The sequence below is a fragment of the Anabas testudineus genome, chromosome 24 (genome assembly GCF_900324465.2).
Source record: "Anabas testudineus chromosome 24, fAnaTes1.2, whole genome shotgun sequence".
Lineage (NCBI taxonomy): Eukaryota > Metazoa > Chordata > Actinopteri > Anabantiformes > Anabantidae > Anabas > Anabas testudineus.
In genome coordinates, this window is record NC_046632.1 from 1,016,608 (window position 1) to 1,033,368 (window position 16,761).

At 40.0% G+C, this 16,761-nt stretch overlaps 2 protein-coding genes across 2 annotated transcripts; both read right to left on the reverse strand.

Moving 5' to 3' along the window:
• Positions 1-3,057: 3,057 nt before the first annotated feature.
• On the reverse strand, positions 3,058-10,895 carry gpr63 (G protein-coupled receptor 63). The gene is made up of 2 exons (XM_026342128.1): positions 10,459-10,895; positions 3,058-7,753 (listed from the first exon to the last, which is right to left on the reverse strand). Exon 2 carries the CDS (start codon positions 7,636-7,638, stop codon positions 6,406-6,408), a length of 1,233 nt encoding a protein of 410 aa, XP_026197913.1. The 5' UTR covers positions 7,639-7,753; positions 10,459-10,895; the 3' UTR covers positions 3,058-6,405.
• A 1,315-nt stretch (positions 10,896-12,210) lies between these two features.
• Positions 12,211-15,265, reverse strand: ndufaf4 (NADH:ubiquinone oxidoreductase complex assembly factor 4). Its single transcript, XM_026340700.1, has 3 exons — positions 15,100-15,265; positions 14,747-14,829; positions 12,211-14,161 (listed from the first exon to the last, which is right to left on the reverse strand). Exons 1-3 carry the CDS (start codon positions 15,257-15,259, stop codon positions 13,832-13,834), a joined length of 573 nt encoding a protein of 190 aa, XP_026196485.1. The 5' UTR covers positions 15,260-15,265; the 3' UTR covers positions 12,211-13,831.
• Between the last annotated feature and the right edge of the window lie 1,496 nt (positions 15,266-16,761).

Below are 16,761 nucleotides of genomic sequence, written 5' to 3' on the forward strand. Positions count from 1 at the left end.
CCATTCCGATTTTTGTCAGTGAAAGGTACAAAAGTCAGCATCAGAGCCGATGGCACGGCTAACCTGCATATGTACAAAGACACCAGAAATAATAAAATTATCATTAATGATTTGTAAAAGTTAAGACTGCTATTAAGACCATAGCAGAGGAGGCTGAGATAACTTGATTTTCTATCCTTGGTATGGGTACTGCCCCACCCCCACCAAATAAAAAGGCTGATATCGCCCCCATTCCACAAACAAATGAACATGAAGCTGTGAGACAAAAATGAAACACTAACTGTGCCAACGTGCTACACACAGTAATACAACCACAAGTGGCTCTTTCCCTTTCTCTTATGTCTTTAGGTGAGCATCACTTCATTCACTGTCACCATGCGCCCCCTGAGACATCTGCAAGTTCCTGTTGCTTAGTAATAATCTTCAGCGCTATGATTAAAGTGAGCTTCAAAGCTCTGGGCACGCTCATTACTCAATGCTGGCTGCATAATGAATCCCAAGGATGCTGATTAACAACAGCATCCTTTATAATCACAAGTGTGGAGCAAATCAAACTCAACTCGTCTCAGCGCTCTGCTGGAAGCAGAAGCGAGGAGAAGAAGTATCTGATACCTGAAGAGTTCAGTTTTCTGCACTTGCTGGTTATAATGTGTGTGATCAGAGTTTTTATCTAAGTCACAAGTACAGAAACACATTGTGCTCCAGCTAGCAACACACAATAGGTGAACACAGCCATTAACAGTGGACTTAAAAAGTGCATAACATCTGGGTTCTGACTCCAAATGGTGGGTTTTCATTGTGTGAGCTTGTTTTAACCCAGATCTCCAGCTTGGTTTCATTAACTGGACAATTTAGACATAAATGCAGGTCATTCCAAAGGGTTCACATATTATTATATATTTATTTTTAATATTTTTCTTGCTGGTGTATCCGAACCTGATCCAGCTGCATCAGGTCTCTGCAGTAGCTGGAAGTCTGACCTGCCTGATATCTGTTTAGACCCTGCTCACCTTATCTGGGCTGGGTGGTGTTTCCAGATGATGCCGCGAGCTGCCAGCAACCTCATTTGCTCTGCTTTCATGTGTCACAGTCCGAACAGATTAACCTCCCTTTGATGTGTCTTTTGGGCTGACGTTAATGCGGGCCAGCTTTGAAAGGCAGACTGTTTCAAATGAAATGCTGACTTACATTCTCATTCAGTACACATGCACCACAACACAGTCTTTACTTTGATGCATGTAAAGTTGGGTTTTATGCTTTGAAACCACAGATCAAGTTAAAGGTTCCCTGTGAAGGTAACCAAACCCTGATGTTTCTAACCATCACAAACCTTGTTACATTTATTTCCTCCTAATAATTTTACTCCACTTTATTTAGTTCATAACTTAAGTTACTAGTCAGTATTCAGAATCTTAGAAATAAAATACAGTTAATTACTAGTCTTTATTTATCCTGGAGTGAAATTCACAAACTAGCCATTAAAGTAAAGCAATTCAAATTCTAATTCTTAGATTAAAAACACATGATGTAACTGAATATTAGTCACTGCGCTAAATCCTGACTGATGATCCATGCTTCACATGATTTTAGACATCCATGTATCTGTAATACCTTTAGTAATTCTACACAGGTAAAGTACCTTTAACTTCATTTCCAGAAGAGTTGGGACTAAAATCTGTAATTTGTTAGTTTGCTTGATTCTGAGTGACTTTACATAAAATAAACCTGGACACATTTAATTCAAGTTCACATTGTGGAACATATTCTGTGAAACACCCTTCACACTGGGCCAATTTAAAGGTAGGCATTTTAATACCTGCCTATCTATATTAACTATATATTGTTTTTTCAATTTCAATGACTGCACAAAATATTCTATTTCTTCAGTAATTTTTTGTTATTTAGAATTACTGCCACACAAAAATAGTTTGGACGCACAGAGTGAATTACCACAGATTGCTACAACTGAACTCTGAGCTTTTGTGTGTCTGAGGGTCATGGGTAGTTCCCACTTTGCAAGCTAGTTCTTCAGCCTTGAATTTAAAGCTTACACATGAGCTTTAATTAGAAGTATTGTTCAACATGTGTGGTACAAGACATTGAAAGCAACAATCAGAGCTTCCACTTCCGCAACAAGCCCAACTGCGAGACTGTAAACAGGCTGGTTGTCAGGCATTTCTGTTATCAGCTGCTGCAATACTATGACTGTCAGGCCCGGTCAAAGACAAAGTTCAATTTTGTGGAAATCTTCATATGGAGAATGAATAAATATACAGTATAAATGTGCAGTGGCTGTGTGTGTGTTTGTTTGTGCATGTGTGTATACTACCGACATAAAAGCATTCAGCAAAGACAACGACAGGAAGTGAAGTCCCTGAGTGGAAAGATCTACAGTAAGTGACACACTGGGAGCAAGATAATTAATCACAGAGGCATCACAGTAACACTGGGCTTCCAAAACATGACGCCCTACCCATACTTTGATTTTCTACAGCCACCAAAACAATTCAAACACTAGATGTGGATATAGCCTGTAAGGATGGTGTGGAAATTCATCATTATAAAGTGTAAATAATGTGTAATAGTATAATATTATAGTGTAAAAACATATCATTGCCTCATTAAGTAAGTTGGAAAAAATACTTGACTGGCAAGCATTTCCATTCATTATGCAGGTTTGTTTGTATATAAACAGTATAGTATAGTATAATGTAGAAGCATTTGACGACACATTCATGCAAAAGGATTTGCTTTCAACACTCGCTCATTATAGAGCTAAATAGAATAGTAGATCAGCTTTCTTTGATTTGGTATTGACAAGCTCTTACAGCTCAAGTATTCACTAAATTTGCATTTTGGAGCTTTAATTTCACAGTATGGTATATTTTCTATAAATTGGCCATTTTGGTAGAAGACATTCTGACAGAGTGACTGTGAAACAGCAGCTAGCCTGACTGTGGCACACTGTCTCCTCATAACCACCATTATGACACCTGACACACACAAACAAAAAGCCAACACAGGACATTTTACCAAGGTAAGAAATGTCTATTTCTTTATTACATTCAACAGTATTTTACACTGAAATTGCACATTTTCACCAGATATAGCAGCATTCTGACCAGCAAATGGACTAATCAATAGGCACATCAAAAACATTTAAATAGAAATACACGTTCAAATGTGTCACGGCCACTTTCTGACCACATTCAGTTTCCGTTAAGCTGTTAATTTACATGCCTCGCAAAACAACTTCTACACAGTTAAAAAGAAACTGTCCATTTCCCCGCGACTCCCGATTCCAGTGGCAAGACAAGAGATATGGTCAAGTCAAAGCCATCAGTACCTGTTCTGTACGTTGACACAATATGAAAGGAAAACGCCATCAGTGGACACTCTAACACATTATGTGCCATTCAGTGCATTCCAAGGATTATCAAGTGTTTCATTTCCTTCACTCATCATATTTACTTAAAGGTTTATTTTATTATCCAAAATCACACACAGCAAAAAAGTCTGAACTATGGCCATACTATGGATTAACATGTTTAGGAAATGTGCTGCTGTACTGCGTTCTGCTCTTCTGAATAGGGCTGGGTATCCCATTTAAAGACATTTTGCACCAAAAGAAATGTATGTTGCATGCATGTGGGACCGAGTGACTGACTCTAGGACTGTCAACATATTTCTTATGTTGTTGACTCACTATTCGTATGGCTGTACACCATTAACGTGAGAATTTCACAATCCAAAAAACATATTCTTGTGTATCAGCAATGGATGCTTCTCTTCAAGTACTAAATCAAACAGTACGTGAAACCGGAATGACTGTAAATCTTCAAACTCAAAGGCAACTGGACTTCAGCAGAAACTAGAAAGCTTTCTCCCACTCATCCCCCCTAGGGGTGTAATGGTTCAAGTAAAAAACAATCAATCCTTAAATATGGCATTGTAAGGTACTTGTAACAGCAGCAAAAAACAATCAACATGTAAATTTACCATGTCTAGTGGCTTCAGTAAACATACAAACTATTGATACCTTCAAACCAGTGTTTGTCCAGTATAAGACAACTTTCTACAGATGTTATTGTTATCAGTCATGTGACCAGTTGAAAGTCATGTCTATCACGTCTCGAATGTGGTGTGAAGCTTTGTTTGTATATGGCAACAGTTACCCTGCTGTTAGCTAATAGCTATTTTACCTGCAGAACACACTTCCAGCAAACTAAAGTAACCTGGAGAAACTCAGACTGATCTGTATAATTTCTCAACTTAAAGGCATCTGTCAATTCAGTGCTGTTGCTGCTTTCCACAAATTTTATCTGTTGTGTCTCAACTCTCTAATTGTATATTCTTATTACGCTATGGATCAATTCTGTACTATAGTCACTTTAAAACTAACCATGTTTATTTAGTGGCTAATCCTAACCCAGGCGTTTCTATACCTAATCCCAACCAAATCAGCCCCCATTTTGGCGCCTGGCGCCATTTCAACGCCTGCTCAAGTACGTAGACTTTGTCTTACAGCAAACTGTGACTTTGATCGTATGAGAGGGTTGAGACAAATGATCAACACCAATCTGTGAAAACATTAAAACTACCTGGTTTAAATGCTGTGGTGGACAGGGCTCAGCATGCACAATCTGACAGGTCTGCAGCTAGCCAGCCCCAGACACAGCACACTGTGATGCACTGTGTGTTCTGACACCTGTGCATCATGACCAGCATTACAGCTTTCCCCATGCTGAGCCCTGTCCAGCACAACATTAAATGCATTTTATATTGTGGCAGACCGGTGTGTGAGTGTTGAAGGACGCTTTGGGGTGTATATTTATTGTTTGGGTCATTTGAAAAAAGGTTGAGGCACGTGCAGAAAAAATTATGAAAGTTACTGGATGAGAAAGCGTTAGTAAGCCAGTAAAATCTAGATGGCACAGATGAATAGTGTCAAATGCAGCTGTGAGTCTTAGAAATAGTCAGTAGACGGGACAAAGTACAGTTAATTGGATTTGTCAGCATCATTTGATTCAGCTATTTTTGTTGCCTTCAGTGTTGCTAAAACAGACAGTGATAAAACAGTACAGCACATGAGGCCTATTGTAGTGGTAATACTTGCAATATTATGAACCATATGAACCACCACACAGATATGATATGGAGTCCTATGGAGTCATAGAGGAATGTATGCATGATATGCATATAAACCACTACACGTATCAATGCTATCAAATTGGCCTGCTGGTTGATAGCAGGTGATCTACCAAACTATGACCATAGACCAATCACGCATCTATGAGGAGTGATTTTGCTCGACTTGCTGCCTCGCGCAATTCCTGAATATTATCCTTGTCTGATTCCAATCTTCACCTTTACTCTGACAGTTTCTAAACTGAATGTTCAAAAATCATTAAAACAAAAAGAAAACAAAACCAAGGAGAAATGTTTAACCAACTTTTACCAGCCATATTTTTCAGCAGCAGACTGGATGATCAAATATCTAGCACACACTAGTAATGTAAATGGCATATTTCTACTGTTGTCCAGCTATTGTGATAAATGAGGGCTGGACATAGAACCACAATACCTTCAGGTGCTGACTGAAGTGTGTCAGTGGCTATGTTATCAAAAAACACCAAGTACCAGAATGAAACCTATCCTTTATGATGGAATATGTCCAACCTCAACGTTCACTTACTACTTTCTTCCAGAACTCTTGACTGTATGACCCAAAGAAAAACAGGGGTTACAGTCACCCTGGTATGCATGTCTCATCTTTTGGTAGTTCCATGATTAGGTGATTATATAAAACCTGAGTAAGTTTCATTCACTGACGACAATCATGGTATACACTGAAAATTCCGTAAAGAGTCTGTAAGTGATCCTTGAGTTTGGCTTCTTTTGTTAAAAAGGTGTAGTCCTTGATTGTATTACTTTATCAAATCCAGTGAAATTACCCTCACATTCATCTTGCTTTCTGTCCAATGCCACAATATTTTATATCAGATAGATACAGAATGAAATTCATAACATTAAAAAGTAATAGAGAGAACTTGTCAACAGACAAGAAGTTATGGTGCTTGTGTTGCATTGTGTTTTATGCTTATGTATTTCATCTAAAGAGATGCATTGACCAGTTTTTCACCATTATCAAGGACTACACTTCTAAATGAAAACAAGCTGCTTCAGAAAAAAGGTGTCTTTGTCAAAATAAGGTATGAAAAAAGCATGGCTTTCATATCTGTAAAGAAACTCAGGTATTGTATCAGAACTAGTACTAAATAATTACGAATACCCAGCCCTATTTCAGAGTTGTAACATTCTGTCATCTAGTATTATAAACCACTGTGATGAGCAGTTGTGTAAATATGTGTTTGTTAATGGTGTGTTTCAAGGTGCCTTTTCTCTTTAAACCACAGAGCGATGTTCTCCACACACATAAACTGCACTCGGCTGTATTCGCCTCTTTGTGTTGCCTGGGAGCTGAGGAAGAAACTTGAAGTACTTGGGCATCAGATCAAGGCAGGCATCGCGGAACTTCTTGATCCGCCAGTAGTAAATGAGAGGGTTGAGGGCTGACTTGAGGTAGCACAACCACAGGACCCATGTGCTGATTTGAAAAAAGCTGTCTTTGTGGTAGAACCCAGAGTTAAAGGTAGTTACCAAACTGTAGGCCGTGAAAGGAGCCCAACACACTGTAAACACAGAGAAGAGGATGAGGATGGTGGCAAAGGCACGGGTCTTGAAGCTCATGTCTATGTTCATTTGGAAAGGTCTCTGGAGGCTCAGCAGGCCCAGTTTGCTAGCCTGGCTCAGGCAGATGCTATCTGGGTGGCTGTGGATGCGGATGGCATTGTGGCGGATGGTATTCAGGATCCCCATGAATGTGTACAGCATAACCATGAAAGGTATGAAAAAGAAAACTAGCAGTAGTATCAATACATAGGCTCGGTAACCAGGCTCAGTGCTGTAGCCAAATACACATTGAGGAGCCCTAGGAGGGATCTGTAGGGGAGGGGAACCAACAGCCAGGGGGAAAGAGAAAATGAAAGACAGTCCCCATGTTACCACTATGAGCAGTTTGGCTCTCTGTGGGCTCAGCTTATCTTGCTTCTGGACAATAATAAGAAAACGATCTATGCTTATTATAAGCAGTATAGCCACACCTTCCATCACAAAGAACCAAAAGAGCATGGCTGACACTCGGCAGAAAACTTCTCCAAAAATCCACTTGGTGGTCAGGACGGTAACCAGAGCAAAGGGCATGTTGAGGATGGCCAGCATCATGTCTGCAAATGCCAAGCTTGCCAGAAGGATGTTGATTGCCGAGCGCATGGCAGATCTCTGATACACCATCAGGCACACCACCACATTCCCCAACAAGGCCACTAGTAGGATGGCAACCATGACAAAGCAGAAGAAGACCTGCAGAGGTACGCTGACCACCTGCAGGCTCTCAAAAGCTGTCGCGGTAGGTGTGAGCAGCGCTGGGGGCGACTGGGAGCCCAGGGTATCATTTGCAGTGAAGATGTTCTCCATCGGCGGCCTCTCAGAAAGGTTCAGCAGCCTCGTAAGGAGGCAGCAGAGACTGGCGTTAACGTCCCCTGCCTCTGGAAGGGGAGCTGTAGTGGAATGAACCATTCTTCCCCACGGTGAGCAGGCATTGTTGCTGGTCAGCTCACACTGAACATGATGCCGTGGATGCAGTCACTCTCAGCTCAATGCAACATGGCAACGTCTTCATGGCTTCAAGACCCTGAGAAATATAGAAAGTTTTAGTGAATGTAGAGAAAATTTAAATAGGGCATTGTGGAAGCAGATTAAATCAAGATTTCAGTCCAAGAGCTCTAATGACAGTGAGCCTGTCTCCAGTCTCCCCAGCTAATTACAATACTATGATATTATAGATGCAATAAAGCAAAAAAGTAGGCTATTACGTGTGTGATAATATTGTGTCTCTTTGTTTAAGTAAGTAGAAGGATATGGTTAGCCTAGCCTAGCACAAAGACTAACTAGAGGAAATGACTATTGTTACTCTCTACGCGGATGAAAAATCCATCTACCAACATCTTCATAAAGGTAAAAAAACAAAAAAACATATTCATTTGCATACGGGAACTGAAATGACTAAGAACAAGAAAACAGAAATGGAATAAATGAATGAAATTATTTACCAAGAAGAAATTCTTGTGTTTGCCTAATATGTGATAAGAAAGCATGGTAGAGCCTTTCTTTTTTCCACTGCCAGTAACCAGCAGCCAGTGTTCCACTGGAAACAAGTCAAATACTGCAATAAAAAAAACCTTATCACTTGTATAAACATTGGACATTGCTATTTCAGAAGGCCTGGTATCCATTTACAATGGTTAAGTGGCAAATGCCAAATAAAATTGTGCTGTAGAAAAGAGCACTTTCCATCATTTTTAGCCTCATGTGGGTGTAAAAATCAAGCAAAGACAATTAGAAGCAATTATTATAAGTAAGTGCATGTCAGCCTTTATGTAGTCATGCTAAAACACAGGTGGGCTGATGCCCTGATACCTGAATATGTAGTCATTCAACAGATACCCATTATCAAATGTTACCAAGACAATCACAACAAAAAACACTCTAACCGTGAGCACAGCTAGGAAGTCTTTGCTTTATTTATACTGTGTCTGCACCACTGCACCACAATGAAGACATGGTGAATAAGAGCAAACAAGGAGCAGGTTTACTTCCTGCTCCACGCACTTCAAATCCATACACACAGACGGGGGGCCTTGAAGATCATAATACTGAACACACTGCAATACAGGGAGGTAGTGCTACATCTTTTTTCCCTTCCGTTAGGGGCGGTGTGACCTAAAATGTTAAAATAGTCAAGTGAACCTGCAGTGCAGATGGATGATTGGGTACTTGCTGTTCTGCATGAAAGGGAATAATACAAACACTGTGGGGATGTGGGACTCTTTAGCTACATCTTGTCATCTTGCATTGGTATGAAGTCTACCTTTACTGGAATTCTGCCTAGTGAGTCAATGAATGAATATGGAGAAAGATTTTCAACCTCTCAAAGTCTAGCTTGTTTATTTCAGGTGGGACTGTTAAACATTGCTTGTATGTCTGTCCCTCTAATATGATGTGAGTTCTATAGAGTAAGCTGAACACTGCCAGATTTAACATAGGGAGCACAGTCTGCACCAATGTGATTTACCAAAGATGAATAGTTAGAGCATATGTATATATACAATGTAATACACTGATGAGAATAATATAGCAGGAGCACATATATAGAAGCACAGAAAGGCCAAAACTAATACATTATATAGAACTAATACAGGAACTATGAATCTTTGTTTTTCTATGTACTTAGAACAACTGCATGGAATTGAAAATAATAAAGGGAAAATTAAAAAATACATATCTGATTAGTACTCATGTGAGAAGGGTTTTTAAAACGCACTCTGTCTAACCCTGGTCTGGATGTTTTAAGAATGAGAATAAACATATGGCCATGTAGGGGCTCCTTAAAATGAACTACCTTAAAGTAATGTTAGCTTTTCACTTAAATGAGGCAGCACAGGTAGCACGATGGTATCATATTGTTAATTGTATATGACAGTTTTAAATCAGCTACTTGGATTCTGTTCAAATATATCTAAAAAAAGGCACTTGCTAGTTCTAGAGACGGCCCAGATCACAGCATTTCAATGAAATACTGCTGAATTTATATAATAAAACTGTTTCCGCTTTAAATCTTGAACTGTGCTGCAGAATGTCAAAATAAGAAAAATGTTAATTTAAAGATCCATAAAATGTGGAAATACATTTCTGGAACATGAATACAGTTAGTTATACTGAAAATAGTTATACTGAAAAACTAATCGATGCTGGACACCCAGTGACATTTAGTATTTAACTGACATTTAACTTTAGGGGATGTAATAAGATTCCTATCATTTTAGTGTCTGTTAGAATGAATGAGTGATTTCAGTCTCCATGTGGGAATGTTTCAACATGCGTTTTTCTGATGTGTCCTATAAATATTTGGTATTAATATACCTGGACATGTACAGCAGTGCAGTTCTATGACTAGAGACATTTCCTAGCTGCCAGATGATGGAGACAGAAACAGCTACATGATAAACGTGTTAGATAAACTGACATGTTCTGAAAACTGCTCTATCCAAAAATCAATGCCGAATAAAATCAGACCTCATTTAAGGCAGGCCTACACTTCATCGACCTCTAACTAAGAGTAATTCAGGCCGACTGGACTCATTTAGAAACGATTCAGTGATGTGTAAAGCAGCCTCCACTGTTCCCTGTTCATGAGGAACCAAAATGGTCGAGGCGGTAAAGTGAGGAGTTTAACATGCATGTCTGTGGACAGACAGCCCGCAGCTACGGCTTAATGTCGGGCTTCTAGCGAACATCTGTGGGAGTGAGGATGTCACTGTGCTGCTAGCTTGGCGTTACCTGCTTCATTCTCCCGTGCCGGAGCTCTGGGGCGGTGTGAGGTTGATGAAGAGTCGCCTCTGCCAACTCGCCCCTCAAGCCCCCAAAACGCTCCCTGCTCCCCGCTGTAGTCCGGACATGAACCAGCTGTTGTAACAAAGGCTTCGTCCGGACCCGCTCCTCTAACGTGAACGTTAGCTGTGGGCTGTACGGACACAGCCTCCACCTACACACACGAAGCTGGACCCACAGCAGAGTCCGCTTTGTTTCCACGGGCGCTGCTCGTCCACGTCGGAATACGAGCAAATGTAGAAGTCAGCAGGAAAGTCGGGTTTCCAGGCTTCGTCGTTATCCATTTCCTTCAGCCAGAGGTGAGGTGTGAGCAGCCCATCCTCCAGCACCGAATGAACCAGGATCCCTGCTGCATGTAGCCAGGCGAGCAGCACACTGCTACAAACACAGAGAGGCACCGGGCGCCACTTCCGGTTTGGACTGGAAAATAATGCACTTAGTCAGTAGAGTCAATAAAACCTGTTCCTTAGCCCAAGGTTAGCAAGACTATGCTAATGTTTTACTTTAAAGAAAGTGGCTAAAAAAAAGCAGTTTTAATGAAAACTCGAAACATTATGAAGGACCACAAGGACGAAGAGCCACTTGTAAAAGTATGTGCTTTTAAATACGCTGTGAATACAAGTGAAGTACCCCTTAGTACACAATGTATTTCAAGAAATATTGGATTTTATGCTCTAAGTCTAGATCACATTTGTTTGACAAATTCTCAATGGTGAAAATTATGACAGAAAATATAAAGTAATAGCTTAAAAAAGGGGTCAGGTTACCTAAAGACTAGTGGAACAAAAGCAGTGGTGGATAAAGTTTATCAAAAAAAAAAATATTGTGTGTATTTATGCATCTAAATCTGCCAAGAGTAACTAAAGCTGCGAAATAAATGTAGTAAAGTACAAGCACTTTGAACTCTAGTCAGTAAAACTAGCATAAAATAGAAATGCCCCACTTGTAGTGTTTCAGGGTGTACTGAGCAGAAAGTGGACACTTACTATTAAAAATGTGGGGTGACTTAGAAATATCATCGTTTTTGAAAGAAAAGCAGCTTTTCTAACATCAAATTGATTGGTGTAAACACTGTTAAAATGATTCATTACTGTAGCTAGAAGCAGCTAGAGAGGCCTCTCATTAGCAAACATTAGCCCTGTGTTCAAATGGAGCATTGTGTTTCCTAATGTTAGTTGATGTTAGGCTAGTTGATCATTGGAAACCCGTTTTGCAACTATATTATGACCGCGTTATGCTGTATTTTTCATTTATAGCCCTATGTCTGATATTTATGTGCATCATTAAATGTCTACCATATCCATTTGACACTGTTTACTTATGTAACTCCTCGGTTTTATTGTGAAAGCTCGACAGTGCAGCTTCCGGCGTTGTGGCGCCCCCTGTGGTCTGACACGAACCTCTCCACGGACACAAGTGGACTTTTCCTGTGGAACGCCCCATTTCCAGCGCTGTCCAATTGCAAGCTTGGAATAGGGCGTCAGGTGGGCGTGGTTTTGTTGGAAGAGGGTCTTTTTTGGGCACGTGGTGTCGGTTTGTGTGTGTGTGTGTGTGTGTGTGTGTGTGTGTGTGGGGGGGGGGGGGGGGGGGGGGGGGGGGGCTGTGTGTGTGTATGCATCTGTGTGTGCGCGTGTGCTACGTGGTAAAGAGAACAAACCAAACACGTTTTTGCAAAATTCAGTGCATCAAAATATTATTTACTGTGTGTTTACTGTGGAGCTGAGCCATGTCAATTATTTTAATACTTAATTTCAGCACAACACTAGTTCTACCAGTTGCAGTGCACACATATAACATCTGGAGCTTGATTCCCCTGAAAAACAAGGTAAAAGAATTTGAAAAAAGTGTGAGTATCTGCATCAAATTGGTAAAACTGCTACAAGATCATACTCATCATTCAGAAACATGGAGGTACCCTAAGTGATACGTCCTAACCCTAACCCTACAGTACATGAGTTTTACTACTACTAAAATGTCTGTATTATGCTGGATGGACATAGAAAACTGATTAGAATTCTCCCTGTAAGTAGCACATCCTCCGTTTTCAGGCTCACACTCACACCTATATGCTAAATAAACTGGATCAGAGACTTGACAAACAGCATGCTGATGGCTAAATGTTCCCATTTTCATAGTTCATTCTTCTAGTTTATACAGGGCCGTTTTCACATTTAATCTTGATTTGACCTGGCTTTCAACAGAAAAAAAGACTCATTAAAGAGTGAAGACATATCTCTATAAAATAATCTAAATAAATAAAAACTAGATAACAGAAGACAAGTGATTGCATAAAGTTAGTTTTTGGTCCAGGAACCATCGTCCTGTATGGATAGCAGCTTTGTATATCTGCACACTAGAGCAGGGTTTGGGTCCTTGAATCCATCTAGAAAAAAAACACAAGGTTTATCTTTTCATATTTCACAAATGTTGAATAATTCCCTTAAACCACCGTTTCTCAACTGATTCTGAAGTAAGAATTATTTTTTCTTCTGTTCTTTATTGATTTGTTACATTTTATTCACTGTATTATGTTCGTTTTTTGGTAAATTACAGCTCTCTAATTTCAGAATCATTGCCCAGTAATTGTTCCACAATTTAAATGAAACTGCAGCAAATTAATGCAAAATAAATTTCATATTGTGACACAGTTATCTGGTAATTTCCCACAGTTGTAATGAAAGTAACTATAAAAAATAAAACGTGTGAAACAAGTTTCAAATTGTCCAGTAACCTGGATATTTTGCACATTAAGTTGTATTTCACCCAATTACGATGGTAAAAAAAATCCTGAGAAAACATAGAAAATATATTTCAGGTAGTTTTTTATTTTCTTGCATCTTCATACCTCCTATTTTCAATGACACACAGTATTAAAGGAAGATTATGTTTCATTAATAGCACTTTGTTTTCTTTCTGTTTCACTGTAGCTGGATTAAATATTGTTTTAACACATTTCCAGTTACTTATCTTAGACTTTCAAGCTTGTACACGCACTGTAATTTCATTTTAATTGTGAAAAAGAGTTTTTTTTTAAAGATTTGGTCAAAACTGCTAATTTACTTTGCACCAATTGGCTGCTGTTAAACTGTGGAACAATTACTGGCTAATTATGATGTAATAAGTGGGTAGTACTTAACTAGGTGACCCATCTTTTCTTACTTCATAATGAATATATCTTAGTAATCTCCCATCTCTGTCTACATATCCAGCAATAGACACACTGCTCTCAAGAATGAGAAACAGCCTTCAGAACCAATCTCCTCACTGTCCCAATGCATGTGTGCTGGACTGATATACAGAAATTAATCAGCCCATAGTCTGTCTAGTGTTCATCAACAGTCCAGTCCTTAGCAGCCTTTATTTGCTTGGCTTTCGCACTCTTGGGCGGTATGATCTGAACCTGGAAAGGGATGAAAAAATCTAGTAGAGCCTTTGTTTCTTTCAAGTCCAGACAATATTCCTGAGCGATCTTTTCTGGTGTCCACGTCTGAGGCTGCTGCTGGTGGCTGCTGAGGGCCTCCAAAGCTTCAGTGATGACCAGTTTGCCTTTAGCAACATTAGTGAGCTCCACTAGGCCGTATGGGCGCCCTGGTAAACTGAACCTGAGCGGCCGACGCTCCGCTCGTTCGCCCACCGTCACCTCCCTCGATGCCTGGGGGAGAAATACGAACAAGGAAACAAGTCAAAAAACAAGTGTGTGTTAAAACACATTCGTGACTCATGTTCTTTGTTCTAGTAACAACAAACTGAGCTAAAATAAGTAGCACAAATCAATATTTGAATATAAAATTCTAATATTAGAATATCTTTATGCAAAGTATAGGTGCTGTTGTAGTCACTATAGCAGTCCAATCAATAAATGAAGTGTAATTCATTTATTTCGGTTCATATTTCAGTTTGTTTTGTTCACGCTGGCTCAGCAGCTTCACTCCCAATACATAAATATCTGCTAAACTTCCTATGTAAATCTTGTATGATCCATACAGTTTCTATACATCTAATGCACACTTTATTTTAAGCCTATGCTTGCATCCCATAGTACTGTAGCACTTTACTGAACTGTTTTTCTTCTTGACTTGATTGTTTGCTTCCCCCGTATCTCACTTATAAGTCTCTTTGAATAGATATGGGGTCTGCCAAATGTTTACATGTAAATGTAAAGGTTGTTCCATCCATCACGAATGAAACCAAGGAAATCTTCCACCAGAGCCACTGATCTCAGTGGACACAGTCTGACCTGCTCTGCTGCTGCTGGATCTGTGGACTCCACATACACGGACTTGAGGAGACCGAGCAGAGGCTCGTTCTTCTGGGTCATTGCTGAAACACAGAGCAGGTGAAACACAGAGCAGGTGAAACACAGAGCAGGTGAAACACAGAGCAGGTGAAACACAGAGCAGGTGAAACACAGAGCAGGTGAAACACAGAGCAGGTGAAACACAGAGCAGGTGAAACACAGAGCAGGTGAAACAGTTCGTCAGGCTTCACTGCGAAGCTTAATGACTGAGTATAAGTCTGAGGACTCAACTTGACATGACCCTGAGTTTGCAGTTACACAGACAACCTCCAGTCTACGGGTCAGACTCTCACCTTCAGAGTGCCGGGTCGAGGGCGGCGGGTCGACCGGGTGTCGAGGCGCTGGTCGCGGCTTCTCTTTGGAAATTTCTCGGTGGACCCGATTTTCTAGGTTGAAATTTCGGAACATCCGCGCAACGTGTGCTCCCATGTTTGTCAGGTTCACTGAGGACATGTATCAATAAAGTTAATTCAAAGTGTCGACGGAAAGCGAGAAGGTTCTAGACGAGAAGGCGAACACAGAAATCCGTAGCGACATCATGTGGTTGGACTGTAGCTTATATAACAACTAAAATGTAATATGAAAAAAGTCATATACCTAATGCTTTAAGACAAAGTAATGGAGCTGTCAGATTCTGAAAGGAAAATAGTGAAAATGTATGATTGTAAGTTTTTGGCCTCTCTTTCTTCTGCAAAGGCAACAAGCTGAGCAGTGCACAGCCAGCAGAGGGCGGTATTTCATATTCAAACTCTCAAAGAAGCCAGATTTTATTTTTAAAAAATGAAATAAAATCTCTGGTTCATCAGGTTCCTCAATACAGGTCTAAAAAGAAAAAGAAACCTTCATCTGTTAGTGGAAATTAGTGGAAAGTCAACTGATCAGTTTCACCCCCCCAACAAACACACACTTTTATATGAGGGGAGCAATATGTAGCACATCTGGAAGATATTATCTGCACAGTCATAACAAAACAAGCCACAGCATTTTTGTGAGTATGTGGCGACATACACCATGCTTCTCATTTTCAACACTTGGTGAAGCAGGACTGTTCAAGTTGGGAGCTGATCAAAGTTCACTAGAGGCCAGAAAGCTCTGAGCCAGTGATGATGTGATACGTCAGAGCTGTGCTCCGTCAGACAAAAAGTAAAACAGGGATTCGTTTTTGCTTTGAATTATAAGAAGAAGAATAAACCCAATAACACGAGTGCTGTGAAAATGATTTTATTCTGCTGCTGATGCAAACACAACAGTGATCTCTGACTGGTTCTTTAAACAGAAGCATTTCTGATTACTGTTTGTGTTTTCTATCCAGTCTTCTTTAGGGTCAGGGGCCCATGGGTTTACAGTAAATGAGAGCTCCAAGGCACGTTGATGCATGTGAGACAAGAGGGTGCAGTCGAGAGTCTAGACTGTTTGACTTGTAGAGTTACATCAGATGGGGATCAGTATTTTCAGTAGGTAAACACAACCTTCTGCCGTTCAGTAACTCGTCATTATTACAGATTGCTCAGGGAAATCCGACTTTTGGATTAAGAGCATTCAGACAGATTAATATAGGGAAGTGACTTCAAGAGTAAGTGTTAAACTCAAGAGTGATGGCATGTTGAAGATGAAACAAATATCTCAAAGCCAGTGAGACTACTGCATGAGTGCTGAGCTGTGCTTAACAACCATTTTAGCTTATGTAGTATATACGTACACACTAGTCTGTGGTGACCAAGAGTAAAGGAGGTTGGTGATATTCTATTTTTTTCTTATTGACAACAAATCCCCTGTAGGTAAAGTGTAATGTGGGCAAGTTTTATAAAACAAATTCAACTATATATTTGTGATTTTATTTGAAGATGGACGTCACTTGGGCCTGAGAGCACCACATCAGAAAGTATCAGGACACAGATGGTTGTTTTTGATTTGTTTGTGGCATTTGTTGGCAAAAACAATTATTTAGAAAAACA

Bases quoted from the DNA above. Each gene is read 5' to 3' on its own strand.
- gpr63 (XM_026342128.1), bottom strand. From the start codon at position 7,638: ATGGTTCATTCCACTACAGCTCCCCTTCCAGAGGCAGGGGACGTTAAC.
- ndufaf4 (XM_026340700.1), bottom strand. From the start codon at position 15,259: ATGTCCTCAGTGAACCTGACAAACATGGGAGCACACGTTGCGCGGATG. The intron at 14,830-15,099 runs GTGAGAGTCTGA...TCTGTGTTTCAG, and splicing joins CTCGACCCGGCACTCTGAAG to CAATGACCCAGAAGAACGAG. The intron at 14,162-14,746 runs GTCAGACTGTGT...TTTCTCCCCCAG, and splicing joins ATCCAGCAGCAGCAGAGCAG to GCATCGAGGGAGGTGACGGT.